At 36.2% G+C, this 16,771-nt stretch overlaps 1 protein-coding gene across 2 annotated transcripts in view; it reads right to left on the bottom strand.

Annotated features, from left to right (window-relative positions):
* LRCH2 (leucine rich repeats and calponin homology domain containing 2) overlaps positions 1-16,771 on the bottom strand; it is a 98,378-nt gene that overhangs the window by 48,579 nt on the left and 33,028 nt on the right. For both annotated transcript variants that reach the window (XM_060086622.1, XM_060086623.1), the window contains exons 3-7: positions 13,390-13,516; positions 9,570-9,675; positions 9,350-9,486; positions 4,189-4,322; positions 3-90 (exon numbers count right to left, since the gene is read on the bottom strand). In XM_060086622.1, the coding sequence (XP_059942605.1) occupies positions 3-90; positions 4,189-4,322; positions 9,350-9,486; positions 9,570-9,675; positions 13,390-13,516 (592 nt within the window). The remainder of the gene's footprint in view (positions 1-2; positions 91-4,188; positions 4,323-9,349; positions 9,487-9,569; positions 9,676-13,389; positions 13,517-16,771) is intronic.

The raw sequence follows: 16,771 nt of genomic DNA, 5'->3' as shown, positions 1-16,771 counted from the left end.
ACTTCCGTTGTAGACAATCGTTTCTCTCCATTATCACTTCCAATTCCAGAGTCAGGGCCATGATTTTTATTTGGATAAAAATCTTCCATACTATGGAAATACAAATTCTAAGGGCAGTTAGGGTTTTCTTCTTAAATAGATAATACATAATTGACCTAAAATTTCCCTAGATAATACAGTCTTACACATTTTTGATATGTAGGATCCTTAAAGACATGAGGAGAAAAATATCAGATCATACAAAACACTTTATTCATGTCCCTCATGTAATATTTTTCTTTCATGTGCTCTGTTGTAAAAACTTAACAATAGCTTATTATTTCTCCTGAGATTCAGAAAAGCAGACAGCCCTGCTAGAAAATCATCTTGATAAAGACCTATTTTTATCAGTTTGACAAATTTCACCACAGAACGCTGAAATGTTTTTTAACTTTAATTCATAGTTTTTTCTTCATTATCTTTAAAAATATATTTTAGCTTTGTAAATAAGGCCCATTTAGTAATTAAGAAAAGAGAAAAAAGGCAAAAAAAAGTCTGTGATGCATTGAATAAGCAATTGTTTTGGTGTGAGGATAGAGCTGTCCTTGCAAATTTCTGAATTACAGTATGCCACCCGGGTTGCAAAATATTTTTCACTTTAATTTGCAAATTTACTATACAGTCTACACTGACCACTGATTATGTGCCAAGAATTGGGCTAGGTGCTTTAAAGGTAATACCTTATACATTCCTTGTGAAAACTCTAGCAGGTTATTGGTGCTTTCTCATTTTACAGAAGAGGAAAGTGAGGCCAGGAGGGGTTGAAAAAATTGCCCAATGACATGCAAATTGCAAATGGCAGTCTAAATTTGTTCCCAAGATTATCTAACACTGAAGTCCCTGATCTTAATCACTATGCTATACTTCCTCCCCAAATACTGATTTTATACTTTTCAAAAGTATTCAACAAACTTGGGGAAGCAATTACCAAGTGTCAAGGCACTACGCTGAACACCTGAGATGAGATGAATTTTAAAATGTTTGGCTTCAAAGGGCTCTCAGCCCAGAGGGGAAGGGAGTATGTTTATATGTTTTGAAGAATATGACAAAGGTAAATATAAAGTGCTGTGAGAAAAGAGAGATTAACTAATTCTCCTTGGTAAGGTTAGGAAAGGCCTCATCCAAGAAAGTGGCATTTGAGATGAACCTTGAAGGATGAAAAGAGGCAACAATTGCTAGCATTTGTTGAGTGTCTACATTGTGTTAGATACTATGCCAGGTACACATAATATTTTATTTATAATCCTTACATTATACAATTTACGCATTATTTCTTTTTACAAATGAAGATAATACAGCTTATAAAAGTTAACTTCCCAAGGGGAAAAATTATGACATTTACTGAATATTATTCATTGAACTAGTTGCCAAGCACACATTTAATTCTCACAACAAGCTTATGAAGTGTGTATTGCTAACATTTTAAATAAAGAAACAGGCTCAGAGAGATTAAATAATTTACACAGCCCATAGAGGAATTAAGAGAGAGGTTAAACCATGATTAGAACTGAAATCCATCTGACTCCACTGCACAATAATACATCCATGTACTATACTAAAATACACTGGTGTATTCATAATAGACGATAATAATAAGCTATTTGTTGAGGAATTATTATGGGTAAGACATTGTGTTAAGTACTCTATATACATTATTTCATTTAATCCTGACAGCATCCATATGGTTATTTCCCTTTTCACATATAATAAAGCTGAGAACCAGAGATATCATGACACAAGGACATACAGTTATTAAGGGTCGGAGAAGAGCTTCACAGGCATATTATGTCTGACTCCAAAAGCTGATGATAAGTATAGCTACTGTAATGCCTATGTAAAATAAAGAGTTCACAAAATAGTCAAGGCACGGAAAGTAGTAAGAACCATATAGCCAAGAACATGAGTGTGAAACTCAAAGTACGAGAACTTTCTAAGTAATTCAGTACCAGCTGTGAGTGAGAGACAAGCACACCCAAAAGCCAACTCATAAATAAACTCTATTGACCTGCACTGTCCAATACAGTAGCCACCAGTCATATATGGCTATTGAGCATCTGAAATGTGACTAGTCCAAATTGAGACATGCTATAAATGTAAAATACATACTAGATTTCAAAGATTTAAAAGGAAGAAAAAGAATGTGAAATAACTTACTAATTTTTTACATTTAATTATATGTTGAAATGACATATGATATACTGGGTTAAGTAACATACATTATTAAAATTAATTTCACCTGCTTATTACTTTTTTTAAGTGGGCTACAAGAAAATTTAATATTACTTACATGGCTCACATTGCCTTTCTATTGGACGGCACTGCTAGAGAACATCTCCAAAATATATCTCAATTCTGTCCACTCCTTTTAATCTCTACTGCAATAACCCTATTCAAGACCCCTTGATCTCTTGGCAGTACCACAACAACCTAACTAGTCCCTGTACTTCTACTCTTGTATACTTCCAATGTATTCTCTCTGTAAGAGCCAAAATAGTTTTTTTAAAACATAATTCAGATCATGTTATTCTCCTGTTTATAACTGTCCAATGACTTCCCACTGTACTTTAAATAAAATTCAAACTCCTTACCACAGCCTCCAAAGCCCCCACATGACTTCAGCCCTGACTACCTCTCCAAAATCAACTTGTACCACAATGTTGGCCTCCTTTCAGTTTTTTTAACACACCAAGTTTCTTCCTAACTTAACGCCTTTGCACATGGCATTATTTCTGCCTGAAATGCTCTTCCCCTCACTCTTGCCACAGCTAGCTTTTCTCCTTCCATGTCTTGACTTAAAACCTCACCTTCTCAAAGAGACATTCCCTGACCACACTCCTGAAACCTGTTCCTTTCTTTCAAAGCAGTCACCACAATTTGAAATTATACGTGTGTGTGTGTGTGTGTGTTCTTGCTTTATTTACTGACTGACATCCTCCACTAGAATGTGAGCTTCATGAGGGCCAAGGCCAATGTGTATATAATTCAACAAAACATACCCTGAACCTGCCGGTAAGCATTCAACTAATTTTTTTTTATTTTATTATTTTATTACTTATTTACTATCTATCTATCTATTTATTTATTTATTTAGCGGTACACAGGCCTCTCACTGTTGTGGCCTCTCCCATTGTGGAGCATAGGCTCTGGACACGCAGGCTCAGCAGCCATGGCTCACGGGCCTACCCGCTCCGCGCCATGTGGGATCTTCCCGGACCGGGGCACGAACCCGTGTCCCCTGCATCGGCAGGCGGACTCTCAACCACTGCGCCACCAGGGAAGCCCCAACTGATATTTTTAAAATAAATAAATGACTAATACAATGAATGCTGTTACTAAAGTAATTTTTAAATAAATATAAAGCATACTAAATATAAGTATATAAATTAATTCTAATTTTTATAGAATTGTTTGGTCTACTATTATTTATAATATTAAACAAAATAATCTTTGGGAACTAAATTTAATGTTCTGATATTTAATTCTACTGAGGCAACAAAAATATTCAAGAAAAAGTCCTATTTGTGAATTCAAGAACTTGCACTGTTAACAACAGTATACTCTCATCCAACTCCAAATTATTTTCCATGCTACTAGACGGAATTATGTTTTCATAAAATTGTTCAAACCAATCTACATCTCGAAAGGATGAATTAAAAACAAAATATCAAATCTAACATTTCAAAATCTCATGAGTAGAAAAACACCAATATCATAGAGAACATCAATGGTAACTCAACTTTGATCCTGACATAAAGAATATGAAGGTGAAAGGTATCCCCAAATGTCTTGCTCTTCCGCTAACCTCAGCTCAAAGTCAAATTCTACTTGTTATTTGAAACGTACAACAGAGTGATCACAGGAGTAAATTAACAGTTGTCAAGTGCTGAGAAATTAGTGTTTCTGTACTATAGTGTCAAATCTTTACCTTTTACTACTAAAAGCTTTAATAATAAATTTTTGAGAAAATTCCAAATGTATTCTAGTATACCAAAAGTTCATTCTATGATGGTGATATTTCACTTCAGCCAATTATTTAACACTGGGCCAATCAGTCTAAGTATATTCAGTACACTTGAGATTAATAAGTATCTTTTATATAGAAAGAAGACACAATCATCATGAAATGAGACTGTCAGAATATTACATTACCTGTCTGTGAGAGGTTGGGAGGGCATTCTTTTACTCAGTGATGGAAGATCCAGAGAATCTGGTTTCTTATCCATTCTGCAACATGCTTGGATATTTAAGTATTTAAATATGTGTACTTTACCTTTTAAACATATCTGTCAGTAAATAATAAAGATTTAATTATATAGGTCCAAATATAAATGTCATCTACCAATTTATTGATAAATTTTAATAATCTCAAATTATTTGGAGACATAACAATCATGAGAGATACTTTGCATATTTAAATAATTTGTACTTCTGACACTAGGTGAAAAAAATCTGACAACACTGATATCAACTAAAATTCTATTGCAGTCTCTGTTCTTATTAGAAAAAATAAGTTAATTTTTCTGTATTTCACTGGGTTTTTTTTGTTAAAAGCACAATGTACAAACCAGTAAACAATATAAAATTTATAATTCATGAAAGTTGCCTTTATTTGAAAAAAATGAAAAGAAATATATTCACTGTAGTGGTGAGAACAGAAAACAATAATAATCCATGTAATTCTTTAAAGTAATCTCATCAGAATCACTAAGTCATTTGGGCTAAACACTGGAAGAGAGCTAATCAAAAGAATGTAAATATAGGAAAAATGAATTTGTTGAAAGGTGTGACAGTAGGCCAGTTAGAATAAAATAAAGCTTTAAATGGTCAATTCAACTAAGACAATATCCTGAAAAGTTATTTTCATTGGTGATAAAGAAAAGGAATAACGAAGGGAAAAATACTATGTGAAAGAAGATATTCTATATAAAAAAGATAGACAATGCACAGTAGGAAAACAGTAAGTCAGCTTTACAAAGGTTAACTACAGTCACCATAAGTGTTATCGAATAAATATTTCTCAAAAATTAGAATAAAAATGTTTTGTTTTATGGGCACACATAACCTAGCAACACACAAAAACAATGAACAAAGAAAACAGTAAGAAAAGTACATTAAAATGTAATTATCATTCCACGTAGAAAGGATAAACCTAATAGATACCAGATCTGACCTGACCACTGAAAAACTTCATTTAAAAGGAAAATTTAAAACATCTGAGCTATTAGAATATAAATACATTACCAATTAAAATGTATCCTATTATCTGTCCAAACTATTTTTAAAAATTATCTATTTCCAAATTAAATGATGGCAAATTACTTTCTTTTGTAAATTTAATTTATATCATAATAATTCATGTACATAGTTTTAAAAATCAAAGTGAATTACAAAACTGATAACAAAAACTTAATCCCCCATTCCACCCCTTTCAATCTCTAAGACCCAGTCCCCACATTCAACTCTTTCAGTTGGTTTCTGCTTTTTACCTTCATATTTATAAATAACATGGGTCTAATGCTATTTTTTAATTTTTCAATTATATATTTTATTTATTGAGGTCTTACTAAGGAAGATGAGGACTTAGATTCCTTATGTTACCACTACCACTGAGGCATGAGATAGATGAGCCCCTGGCTGAGCAGCTGGAACCTGTCCCCTGTGGACAGATACTCCAAGATAAAGATAATGGCAGGAGCAAGGAGGAGCTGAGTCCTGCTTGGATGAAAGATAAAGAGACCATGTATTTCTCATTCTTGAGGTCAAGGAGACCTCCCCAACTACACACGCGCAGAAAGGTTCCTCAGAGGTCAGAGAAGGGATGGGGCGCCAGACCATAATATGTTTGGTCAACTTCCCAGAAATCCTTGCACTGGAATCCATCTGGCTGAAAGAGGCATGTGCACACAGGAGAAGACCCTGAGTTAAACCAAATGTGGACTCAGAGCCAGGCAAAGCGAGATGATTGGCCAGAGGAAACCCGGAAGAACTGCCCTATATAAGTGATTTGAATCACCTCTCTGGTGCGCTCCTGCTCATTAGGGAGGACGCCCACACCCTTTCTCTCCAGGTGTGTATCTCAGCTTTGCTTCTGTCTTAACAGTTTCTCTGTGTGCTCTCCCACTTGTGTTGTGTCTCTAAACTTTGTACCTGTTTTTACAGTTTTTGCCTCCTTGAAACATTCTTGCTTTCAAACGTGGCAAGAGCCAGGGAAACTTTGTTTCTAGCCTCTAGCCCCTGGTGGTCTAGTGGCTAGGATTCCTGGTTTTCAGCCAGGCTACCCAGGTTCAACTCCTGGGGCAGGGAATTAAGATCTCGCTTCAAGCCATCGCTCACTGCTGTCTCCACGAGATCACCACCACTATCACATATCATCAAACCACCTTCCTCCCATCCCCAATCCTTACCAACTCATATAAACATACTTCCTCCCTCTTCAGAAGCATAACATAGTGGTTAGAGCATGGATTCTGGAGTCAGACTACCTTGGTCTGAAACCGGGCTCCACCATATGCTAGCCATGTGACCTTGAACAAGTCACTAAACATCTATGCCTCTGTTTCCACCTATATAAAATGAGGTATAATGACAGTACCTGTTTTATAGGGTTGCTATAAGAAATGAATTAATGCATGTAAAGCATTTTCAACAGTGCCTGGAGCATGGTAAGTGCCATATAAATCTCTGCTATTATTGTAACTATGTCACAATTTTTCATTAAATCAAAATCCAGTATGTACAATATTATGACCAAGAAAATATTCACAGATGAACTACATAGATTAGTTAGATTATACTTCCTTTCTCCTGTAAGTTTTTGTTTTTCCTAAAATGACTACTTGTCCCATTTTTTTCCTTTGCATAATTTTATGTATGCCTATTACTAATTCATTCCTGACTCTGACAGAACTGTAAAACATCGCTCCATATTGACAAACACATCAAGTCAGGTATCAATTTCTTTCTTCTTTTTCTATTTTCTTTTTGGAGACAACCCCCCTATTCCAAACTGACTTGTTGCTCTCTAGGTCTATGCATACCTGCTTATCTTGGACATGAATTCTTTCTTAATTTACTCCCTCATTTTGATATAGTATACCCTCTGCTAGCTTCCTAGTAAAGGGTGCAGGAGAGCTAAAATTTCTGAGATCTTTCATGTTTGAAACTTTTTTCTATCTTACATTTAACTGATAGTTTGACTTTATAAAGTTGGAAATAGTTCCTCAGTCTTTGAAGGCATCATTCTAACATCTTCTAGCTTCCCATGCTGCTGCTGAGAAGTCATTCTGATTACCACCGCTATGAATGTGACCCATTTTGTTTCAGTGGAAGCCTTTCAGTGTTTTTGGTCTGTCTTTCATGTTAGAAATTATTTCTGCAATATCTAGTGATCCACTGCTGTCTGTTCACTTTCAAAAGTGAAACAATAAGAAGCCAAATGGAAGCTCTATGTATGAGGGAGAAGTTTATCAATGGTGAGCCTCACTGTCAAGATTTCAGATAGTGACTGCACACTTCTTCAGGGGCCTGCCAGCGATCAGTATATCTATAGGTCTTTTCTCCTAGTTCAGTCAGTTTACCAAGAGAGAAATCCACCAACTCTGCCTGAGATATATAAGAGAGGCTGCAAGTATTCTGGGAGCCAAGCAAGAGACATCTACTGGAGAGTCCCAGCATTCAGTATGTAAGCATTCACTGTTTCCAGTATGGGGTCTCACCCCTACCCACAGCTGTACCTGGAGTCCCTGACTCTGGTTGAGTCTCTCTATAGCTGTGCGGTCTAATACAGTAGTCACTAGCCACATGTGGCTATTTAAATTTAAATTTAATCTAAATAAAACTAAAAATGCAATTCTTCAGTCACACTATGTACTTTCAAGTGCTCATTAGCCACTTGTGGCTACCAAACTGCAGGTTTAGAACATTTCCATAATCACAGAAAGTTCTAATAGACAGTGCTGCTTTAAAGAGTAAACTCCAGGCTTATATTGAGGCAAAGAATGATACTCATTTGGCTGCTGAGCTGAGGAGGAGAATCTGAGAGAATCCACCTACTCCTCAGAGTAAACCCTAGGCTTCTGCTAAGGCAAGGGAGGGGAAGTCATGTAGCTGTGGAGCTAAGGACAAGAATCAGAGTGTCAACTTAGACCTGTAATATCAAATATGTTAACCACTAGTCATGTAAACCTATTTAAATTCCAATTAATCAAAATGAAATTAAATTGAAAATTTGGTTCCTTAGTCGCACTAGCCATATTTCAAGTACTCAATAGCAAGTGGCTATGGTATTAGACATCACATGTTATAGAACACTCCAATCATTCAGAAAGTTTACTGGATATCAAAGCCTTAGATATTCTACAGACCTTCATGTTTTCAGTCTTTCATACCTATATTTGTAGTTACATGATTCCTTCAATAATCACGAAAGAAACACTCAAGCCATTCCCAGGTTTAACACAGTAAAATCAACTTGCTTCTTGTTGCCTTCTCCCACAGCAGACACAGTTTCAGCTTCCCCCATCCTGCTAGGGCAGCTACTACCAGGACCCCAGCCAGCCTAAAAAGGTACCTCCTTTGCAATGAGTGGAATGCACCTTTGTAGGAAGAAAAAGGCAACCTGTCTTCTGGATGTATACAAACCCAGTGCCAGGGCACGTGGCTTAGAAATAGAGTGCAGGCTGGCATTTCACTGCCATGTGCCTCCTCAGCCTGATACTCTTGTGCCGTGTAAGTAGAGATCCTAGTTACCACTATTTCACTTATTTTCCATTTTCCAAAATTCTGTTGCCATCTCTCCCCTGCTGTCCTCTTCTGTCTCATTCTTTGTCCTCGTCGGTTTACAGCTTAGTGTATTCCTATGCTACCATTTTAGTGGATTCCACGTGGATTTAATTCTCAAACTAAAAGTATGAATTAAAACTTTTCCACTTGTATATTTTTCTTTCTGTTATGATTCCACCTGTCAGTGCTAAAAATGTATTCCAATCAATCACACAACAAATCTCAAGTAGATATATACCTGAGTAGGACAGAGGTAGAGACTCCATAGTCTATCCTTTTAAAATAACACAGACAACCAGAATTATCAGTTCACAAGCAGAAAGGTGATATCTGGGTGATCCAAATCCTATTCTCTAGAAAGTACGCTAAACCTCCTGCCAAAGTGAAAAAGTCACTTCTCAGAAAAACTCTGTGAGACAATACCTCAAAAACAAATTGACTTAATTCTGATGCTTTTTGATTTACCAGTAACAGATATAATTCTTAATAAAAACAGAAGAAACAAGTATCATTTTTTAAAATTACAAACCTGCGCTGGTGGTACTTGCAATGGATTGTTATCCAAAATTATTACTTGTAAATGATGCAGCTTCCTGTAACAAACTGGAATTTCGGTCACTTTATTACAAGAGAAATCCAGCTTGACTAAGGGAAGATCTCCTAATTCTGTTCAGGAATAAAAAATAATTAAATTAAATTCTACATAGGTACTCTCTTATTCACGTGAGTAAGAACATTGAGCATCTTACCATCTGGCAATACATGAAGATTATTTCTTCTTATATTTAGCTCTCTAAGTGATTGTAATTTTCCCATTTGTTGGGGAAGAACTTGAATCTCATTGCAGCTAATATCCTAAGGAAAACAAGAAAATAAAGTTATAACAAACTAACAGAGAACTAGAGAGGTATTTCAACTTTTAAATTAAAGCACATGGCTAATAGCTAGTAAAAGTCACCTCTAATGTCATTTCTCTAAACACTGATTATCAGGCAGATTTCCATTTATATTACATCGCGAAATCAACCCAGCACAGTTAACATATATTTTTCTGTGCAAAAATGTCAGGTTACAACTTAGTACTACATAAGTCAGCCTTTTGAAAATCTCAACTAAAGACCACTCTTACCAACTAAAAACAGAAGTAAGGATGATCCAGGTGCTCTTCATTCATAGGTAAAATGAAAGACAACTATCAATCATTGTGATAATTTGTCAATTATAGTAGTTGTTTTGAGATACTTGGTTGGGCAGAAGCTGAGAAAGTCAAGGATTTACAGATGTGAGCTGAAGAACCAAAGACCATGGTCAGAATCGATTTAACTAAACTATTTCTCAAAGGGATACAAAACATGAGGGATTACAAGCTCAAAATTTTGTGGCTCACGTCATAACCAAAAAGCATTCTAGGAGATCTAATCAGAAATGTCTCAGGGTTAAGTTAAAATGCAAACCCCAATTTAAAGGTAAACAATACCACCTTTCCATAATAAGAGGATAAAGGCACAGCTTAAGTTATTCACCTGTGGTCCCTCTCCCTCCCCTTTCTTACTATCACATCAAAAAAAAGGGAAGAAAAACCTGCAACAAGATCTCAGGCAGCAGTCATTCCAGACACACTGCAAATGAAATTCATGTTGTACTGCAACTGCCCCCAATTTCCAACTTTCTGGAACTGACATTAGCTTGGAGGGAGAGGAGTGGCACATACATATAGTTTTATCAAAAGTAAAAAAGGCAGGAGGGTAAATTCAAAAGAAGATAAAGAATATTAAATAATATCTAATCATCTAACCCACAGACGATTTAAAAAATGTATCCTATATACTTCTTTCAAACTATATCTAAGGCATCTTCATTCAACAACAAATATTTATCAAATACAAACTATTTGTTAGGCACTGTTGTAGGTGCTGGGGACACATCAATGAATAAAACAAACAAAAATTCCCGCCTTCATAGCTCCTTATGGAACTTGCATTCTAACAGGGGGAGTAGATTATACAATATGCTAGAAGGTGATAAGTTCTATGGAAGCAAAAAACAGAGCAGGGTAAAGGAAAATGGCAGTACTAGTAATAGTGGGGAGGGATATTAGCAATTTAGATTGTTTCATGAAGAAGTTGATATTTGAGCAATATTATCAGAGGTGAGAGTATGAGCCATGCCAAAACATAAGAAAGGAATATTCCAGACAGAAGGAACAATAAATGTAAAGGCTCTTAGGCAAAGCATGTGTGACATGTACTAAGAACAGCAAGGAATCCCATGTAGCTAGAGGGAAGTGGGCAAGGGGAAGGCTAGGATGGATGGAGGCGTAAGACTTCGGCTTTTACTCAGAGACATGGGCAGGTACCAGAAACTTTTAAACAGAGGTATGACATGATCTGACTTATGTTTTGACAGGATCACCTTAGCTGTTGTGTTGAAGATAGGCTACTGTCCAAATGATGGATAATAAAATTTTGGAAAAATGCCCATTAAAGCAAATACTATGGCTTCCTCCCGAAGGTGCCTAATACTGAAGATTTCCATACAAAAAATCCATAAAAATTTGACAGGTAGCTGCCACTTCCCAGAAGAAATAAACCCAGGCACAGGATACTGACCCACTCCCCAATGGGTACTCTACAAAATACTCTGCTGGGGATTGAAGGCCTGAGAGTATTTCCTAGATCTAATGACAGAACTTCACTATAGCTGGCTACCACACTCTTATGGAATAGTGTCCTGGGAAAACATTCCAATGACAGGGAATATCCACAAATTCATTGTGTGATTTAAAATGGTCAATTAGCCAGCCTAATGCAACCTACCCACCATTACTAATTTTGAGAGTTTAAAGCACAATAATTTTATAGTGCCTACTAAAATAACGGTTAATATTTTTTTCACATTCTATTTAAATAAAAATACTACACTAAATCTAAAAATCCTAAATATTTTTGAAATTTCATTTATCCAAAAACTATCTCATGTAATACAATTTAGAACATAGGGCCAAAAACTAAATGAAAAAGAAATTACAGAGCCACAGAATCTTAAAGTAGAATATATATATAAAATCTTTAAAAACGTTAACAGTGTGCAGGGCAAAGTAATGGGTCCCTTGTAATATGAATTTGTTAGATCACATCTGGCATCTTCTGTTCATTTGTGAGTGTAACATTAAAAGAGACCTTAATAAAAGGGAGCATTTTCAGTATAGACATAGTTAAAAATAAAAAGTAATAAAGAATAGAAATACAGAAAATATGAAAAGGAATAAAATAAAGATGTTTAAACTACAGAAAAACAGGTCTTAGAGTTTGGTAAAATGGACAGCAGACATACAACAGATTACAAATATCCGAAGGGAAGAAAAGTTGTCATTTTCTATACTTCTTCACATGGTAGTCCCAGGACCAATGTATAAAAGTGATAGGGGCATGTATCTTAATTCAAAATAAGAAAGATAACGAAGTTCTGCGAAAGAGAATTAGGGCTGCCTCAGATACACACACGCGAAGATTTGTCCACCATTGAAAATATACAACTAGATGTGTCAGGGATTCCTGCGTTAAGAAGTGGTTATATCTGATCACTTATAAGACCTCTTACAATATTAAAATTCTGTGGTTCTACAACATAACAAGACTAAGTTCAAGGAAGTTTCTTAGCATTACAATTGCACATGTAGGTATTCTCTAATGAATAAAAAAAAGACATTCCTGAAATTTCTGTTCCTTACATTCTATTTGCACATTAATTTCCCATTATAAAACTGTACATAAATTCCTCAAGAAAACTTTTGGCCCTCCACACATTAAAAAGTCATATTTATGAACACTTTTTAAAAGAATCTATGTATTGGGAAAGCATTACTCAAGATAAAACAGAAAATAAAAATAAACAGCATGGTATATTGTATGAGGTAGAAGTAGCAGAAAAATGTGAAAACAGCTCAGTGCTTTGAAGATTTGATTATGTTTCTCTCAGAGTTCAATGTCCTTTAATACCTACAATGGTACGTTCAAAGTAATTACTTTAAATTATTCCTATATTTCTATAATCAATTATATCAATTTCTATAATCAATTATATAAATGGCCTCTTTCCATTTTATCTTGGTTCCATTTATCTTGGTGTCATAAAATCACACAAGGATATAGGAGAGGAAGGTCATTTTATTAATTCTACTGTTTGTAGGCATTGTACTCTCCTCTCTCCGACGCTTTCATAGAAGCCCTGAAAAACCTTAAAAAAAACCCCACCTTATCTCTTCCTGGTCTAAGACCTTTACCGTCCACAAGATGAATAGACAAATGCTTATTTGTTTGAAAGCATTTAAGACTTGTAATCAAGCCTTCTAACCTCACTAGGACTGAGGAACAACCAGGCTTTTATTGTAGCTGTGAGCTAAAATCAGACATAAGCAATGGTATCTCAAAATTTCACTAAAGTGAACTTAGGCATATACCAAGTTATTTTTTTTAATTACAGTGAAATTCCATAAAGGAATTAATCTTCGGAAATATAAAGGTATGTATTATGCATATTATATACAATCGATGCAACTATTTTACTCACCAATTCCATTAAATCTTTTAACTTCCCGATTTCTTCTGGAATGGATACCAGTTTATTATTACTGAGGACCAAAACTTTAAGGGGAAGATCAAATAGGTATTTTGGCAATGTTGATAAAAGATTTCGACTGAAAAGAATAAGAAAGTCTCATTATGAGAAATATGTCTGAAACTTGACATGTTATGTTGAAAAAGAACAAATCACCTCAAAAGTAAATAAATTTTCACTAAATAGTAACTATCATTTAATGAGTGCTTACTTTGTAACAGGCTAAAGTCTTTACATGCACTATCTCACTTAATCCTCATAGAAACCCCACAAGACTATTATCTCCATTATACAAGTAAAAATAAAGGTTAAAATTGCTTAAGTGACTTGCCCAGGCACAACCGACTGCAAAGCCTGTGCTGTTACCTATGATACTGTCCTACACACCACCAGCCCTCAAAACCTAGAATCATTCTTCTGAGCTAGAAATTACTAGAACCTTGCTCTCTGGCATAATTTCACTATATTCAATACCTCTACACCTCTAGGGAAAGGCTCCAAGGATAAATTTGCATGTGCTGTGTTCAAATTTATGAAAGAATGAATAGAATTATATCTTTAAAAACATGTAGTAACCCTAACCCATTTGCTTTTGTTATGGGTTTATGGTAGAAGTCTACTAGCACCTTTATCGCGGCTCAAAGTTGATACAACATTCCTGTCTCTGTGCATACATTTAAATATAAGGACAACTAACATTTATTGAGTGCTTACTATGCGGCAGGCCATGTTCAGAGCACCTCACATGAATTAACTTGACTAACCCTCAAAACAACCTACTTTAGGAAGATAGACACTATCATGATGCCCATTTTACAGATGAAGAAAAAGTCTAAAAGAGATTAAGTAAACTGCTCAAAGTCACAGAGCTGGTAAGTGGAAGAGTCAGGATTCAAATCGAGGCAATTTGGCTCTGGGTCCCTTACCCTCAAACTAATTTTGGTCAAATTTACATGCCAATGCAGACTGACCCAAACGATCCCTGATGTAGACTAACTGTTTGTGTCCTCCCCCATTCAAAACTATAATGTTGAAACCTAATCCCCAATGTGATGGTATTTGGAGGTGGGGCCTTAGGGAGGTGGATCAGTGGCCTTAAAAAGAAATCCCAGGGGCTTCCCTGGTGGCGTAGTGGTTGAGGGTCCACCTGCCGATGCAGGGGACACGGGTTCATGCCCCGGTCCGGGAGGATCCCACATGCCGTGGAGCGGCCGGGACCGTGAGCCATGGCCGCTGGGCCTGCGCATCCGGAGCCTGTGCTCCGCAACGGGAGAGGCCACAGCAGTGAGAGGCCCGCGTACTGCAAAAAAAAAAAAAAAAAAAAAGAAATCCCAGAGAGCTCCCTTGCTGTTTACACCATGTGAGGACTCAGCTAGAAGCCAGCCATCTATATGAACCAGGAAGCAAATCTTCTCCAGACACGAATCTGCTGGCACTTTGAACTTGAACTTCCCAGCCCCCAGAACTGTGAAAAATAAATTTCTGTTGTTTATAAGCCACCCAGTCTATGGTATTCTGTTACAGCACCACGAGAACGGACTAAGACAATCCTACTACCAAAATATATAAAGTGCATCATTATATTTACATACTACCAAGCATTCATTAGCAATTTGCTATTATTTTTCCTGCCTTTCAAAGTGATATTTATAGACTTGTACCTAGCATTTTGTGTAACATGCAGAGCAACAAAAGCCCAATGTTACCCCACTGGGGGGACTTAAAGACCTTTCACCTCATTTTATGCCTGCAGAAGATGTCCAGAAACACTAGACTAGCTTTAATCACATGGCACAGACTTTAATAAAAAAGGATAATGCCTCAAGACCAGCAATCCTAGCCAGACTGGTGGAATGTCAAATATGCCAGGTGCTTGTCACAACCTTTGCACTTTAAGGATCAGGTAGGATCCTTGGGAAAGTGGTCTGTCTAGAGCACACAGGGATCTTCCTGAGGATTCCACTGAAAAGGAGAGTAGAATCCAGGAAGAAAGAAAGAGCTAAAAAATTATCTTACAACTTTCTCAAGATCTTCTCACCAAAATAAAAACTAAACAGGAAAAAGAATGGCACATACAAACTCATTCTAATCTCCCTCAGACCAAGAAAGTTTAAAAATTGGCTTCCTTTCTTCCCTTAAGAAGCAGGTTTATCGAGTTAGCAGTCAGCTTTCCATTTCTTTATACACAGCTAATAAGTCATCAATCTTCACTTTTCTGCCACACGTTTTAGATAGTCAAAGGAAGTCAGTCACTAGAACAAATGTTATTTTAATACAGTGTATTCAAAAATTACTCCGACTGTAAACAAAAACCAGGAGTCAACTTTTAGAGATCAAAACGGGAAAGAATCACAGAAAGTTTTAGCAGAACTATTCTAAGATATACCATACATGTTAATATAGAAATGCAATTCAATTTTGACAAATCACTTTTTCCATAAAAGAACAAAATAAAACAAAGACAAAACTTAAAAATACCTCACTTTCGGGCTTCCCTGGTGGCGCAGTGGTTGAGAGTCCGCCTGCCGATGCAGGGGACACGGGTTCGTGCCCCTATCCCGGAAGATCCCACATGCCGCGGAGCGGCTGGGCCCGCGAGCCATGGCCGCGGAGCCTGTGTGTCCGGAGCCTGTGCTCCGCAACGGGAGAGGCCACAGCAGTGAGAGGCCCGCGTACAGCAAAAAAAAAAAAAAAAAAAAAAAAAACCTCACTTTCCTCAAACCTTTCCCAAGCGAGGCCAAGGAGATTATGTACCCAATTAGAGAAAGGAACAACCCAAATGACCAACCTCTTATGAAAGGAAATTCCTCTCACACATTTTAAGGTGTAAAATGGTTTCAGTTGAAGTATTATATTCAGTTATAGTATGTACTGACAGGTTACACCACTGGGGGAGACATAAATAATATATCACAGAGAGAAAGAAATGCTATTATTTATGTATATTAATTATATTTACTATTTCCCTATATGAGAATTTAGACAAGTAACTTTGTTAAGGAGGGGGGAAGAAATTATTCCTTATAACTAGAAACATAAAAGAAAAATAAGAAAAAGATTCTAAAGTTAAGTCACAATATACCAGTTTCCATTCAATGTCACTCATTTGATAGGGCAATTTTTTCTTATACTTATTCAATGTTCACTCTATTATAAATATAGGGTAATAGCTAAGAATGAGAGTTCTATAGCCATACTGCTGCTTTGATTTGAATCTTGGCTCTACCACTTGCAATATATATAATTTTGGGCAAATAGTTAACCTCTCTCTGTGCTTCAGTTCCCTCATCTGCAGTACAGGGATAATAACCACGTATCTCAAAATGCTGTTGTG

This window comes from Mesoplodon densirostris, chromosome X, assembly GCF_025265405.1.
Source record: "Mesoplodon densirostris isolate mMesDen1 chromosome X, mMesDen1 primary haplotype, whole genome shotgun sequence".
Classification (NCBI taxonomy): Eukaryota; Metazoa; Chordata; class Mammalia; order Artiodactyla; family Ziphiidae; genus Mesoplodon; species Mesoplodon densirostris.
This window is presented reverse-complemented; position numbering and strand designations above follow the sequence as displayed.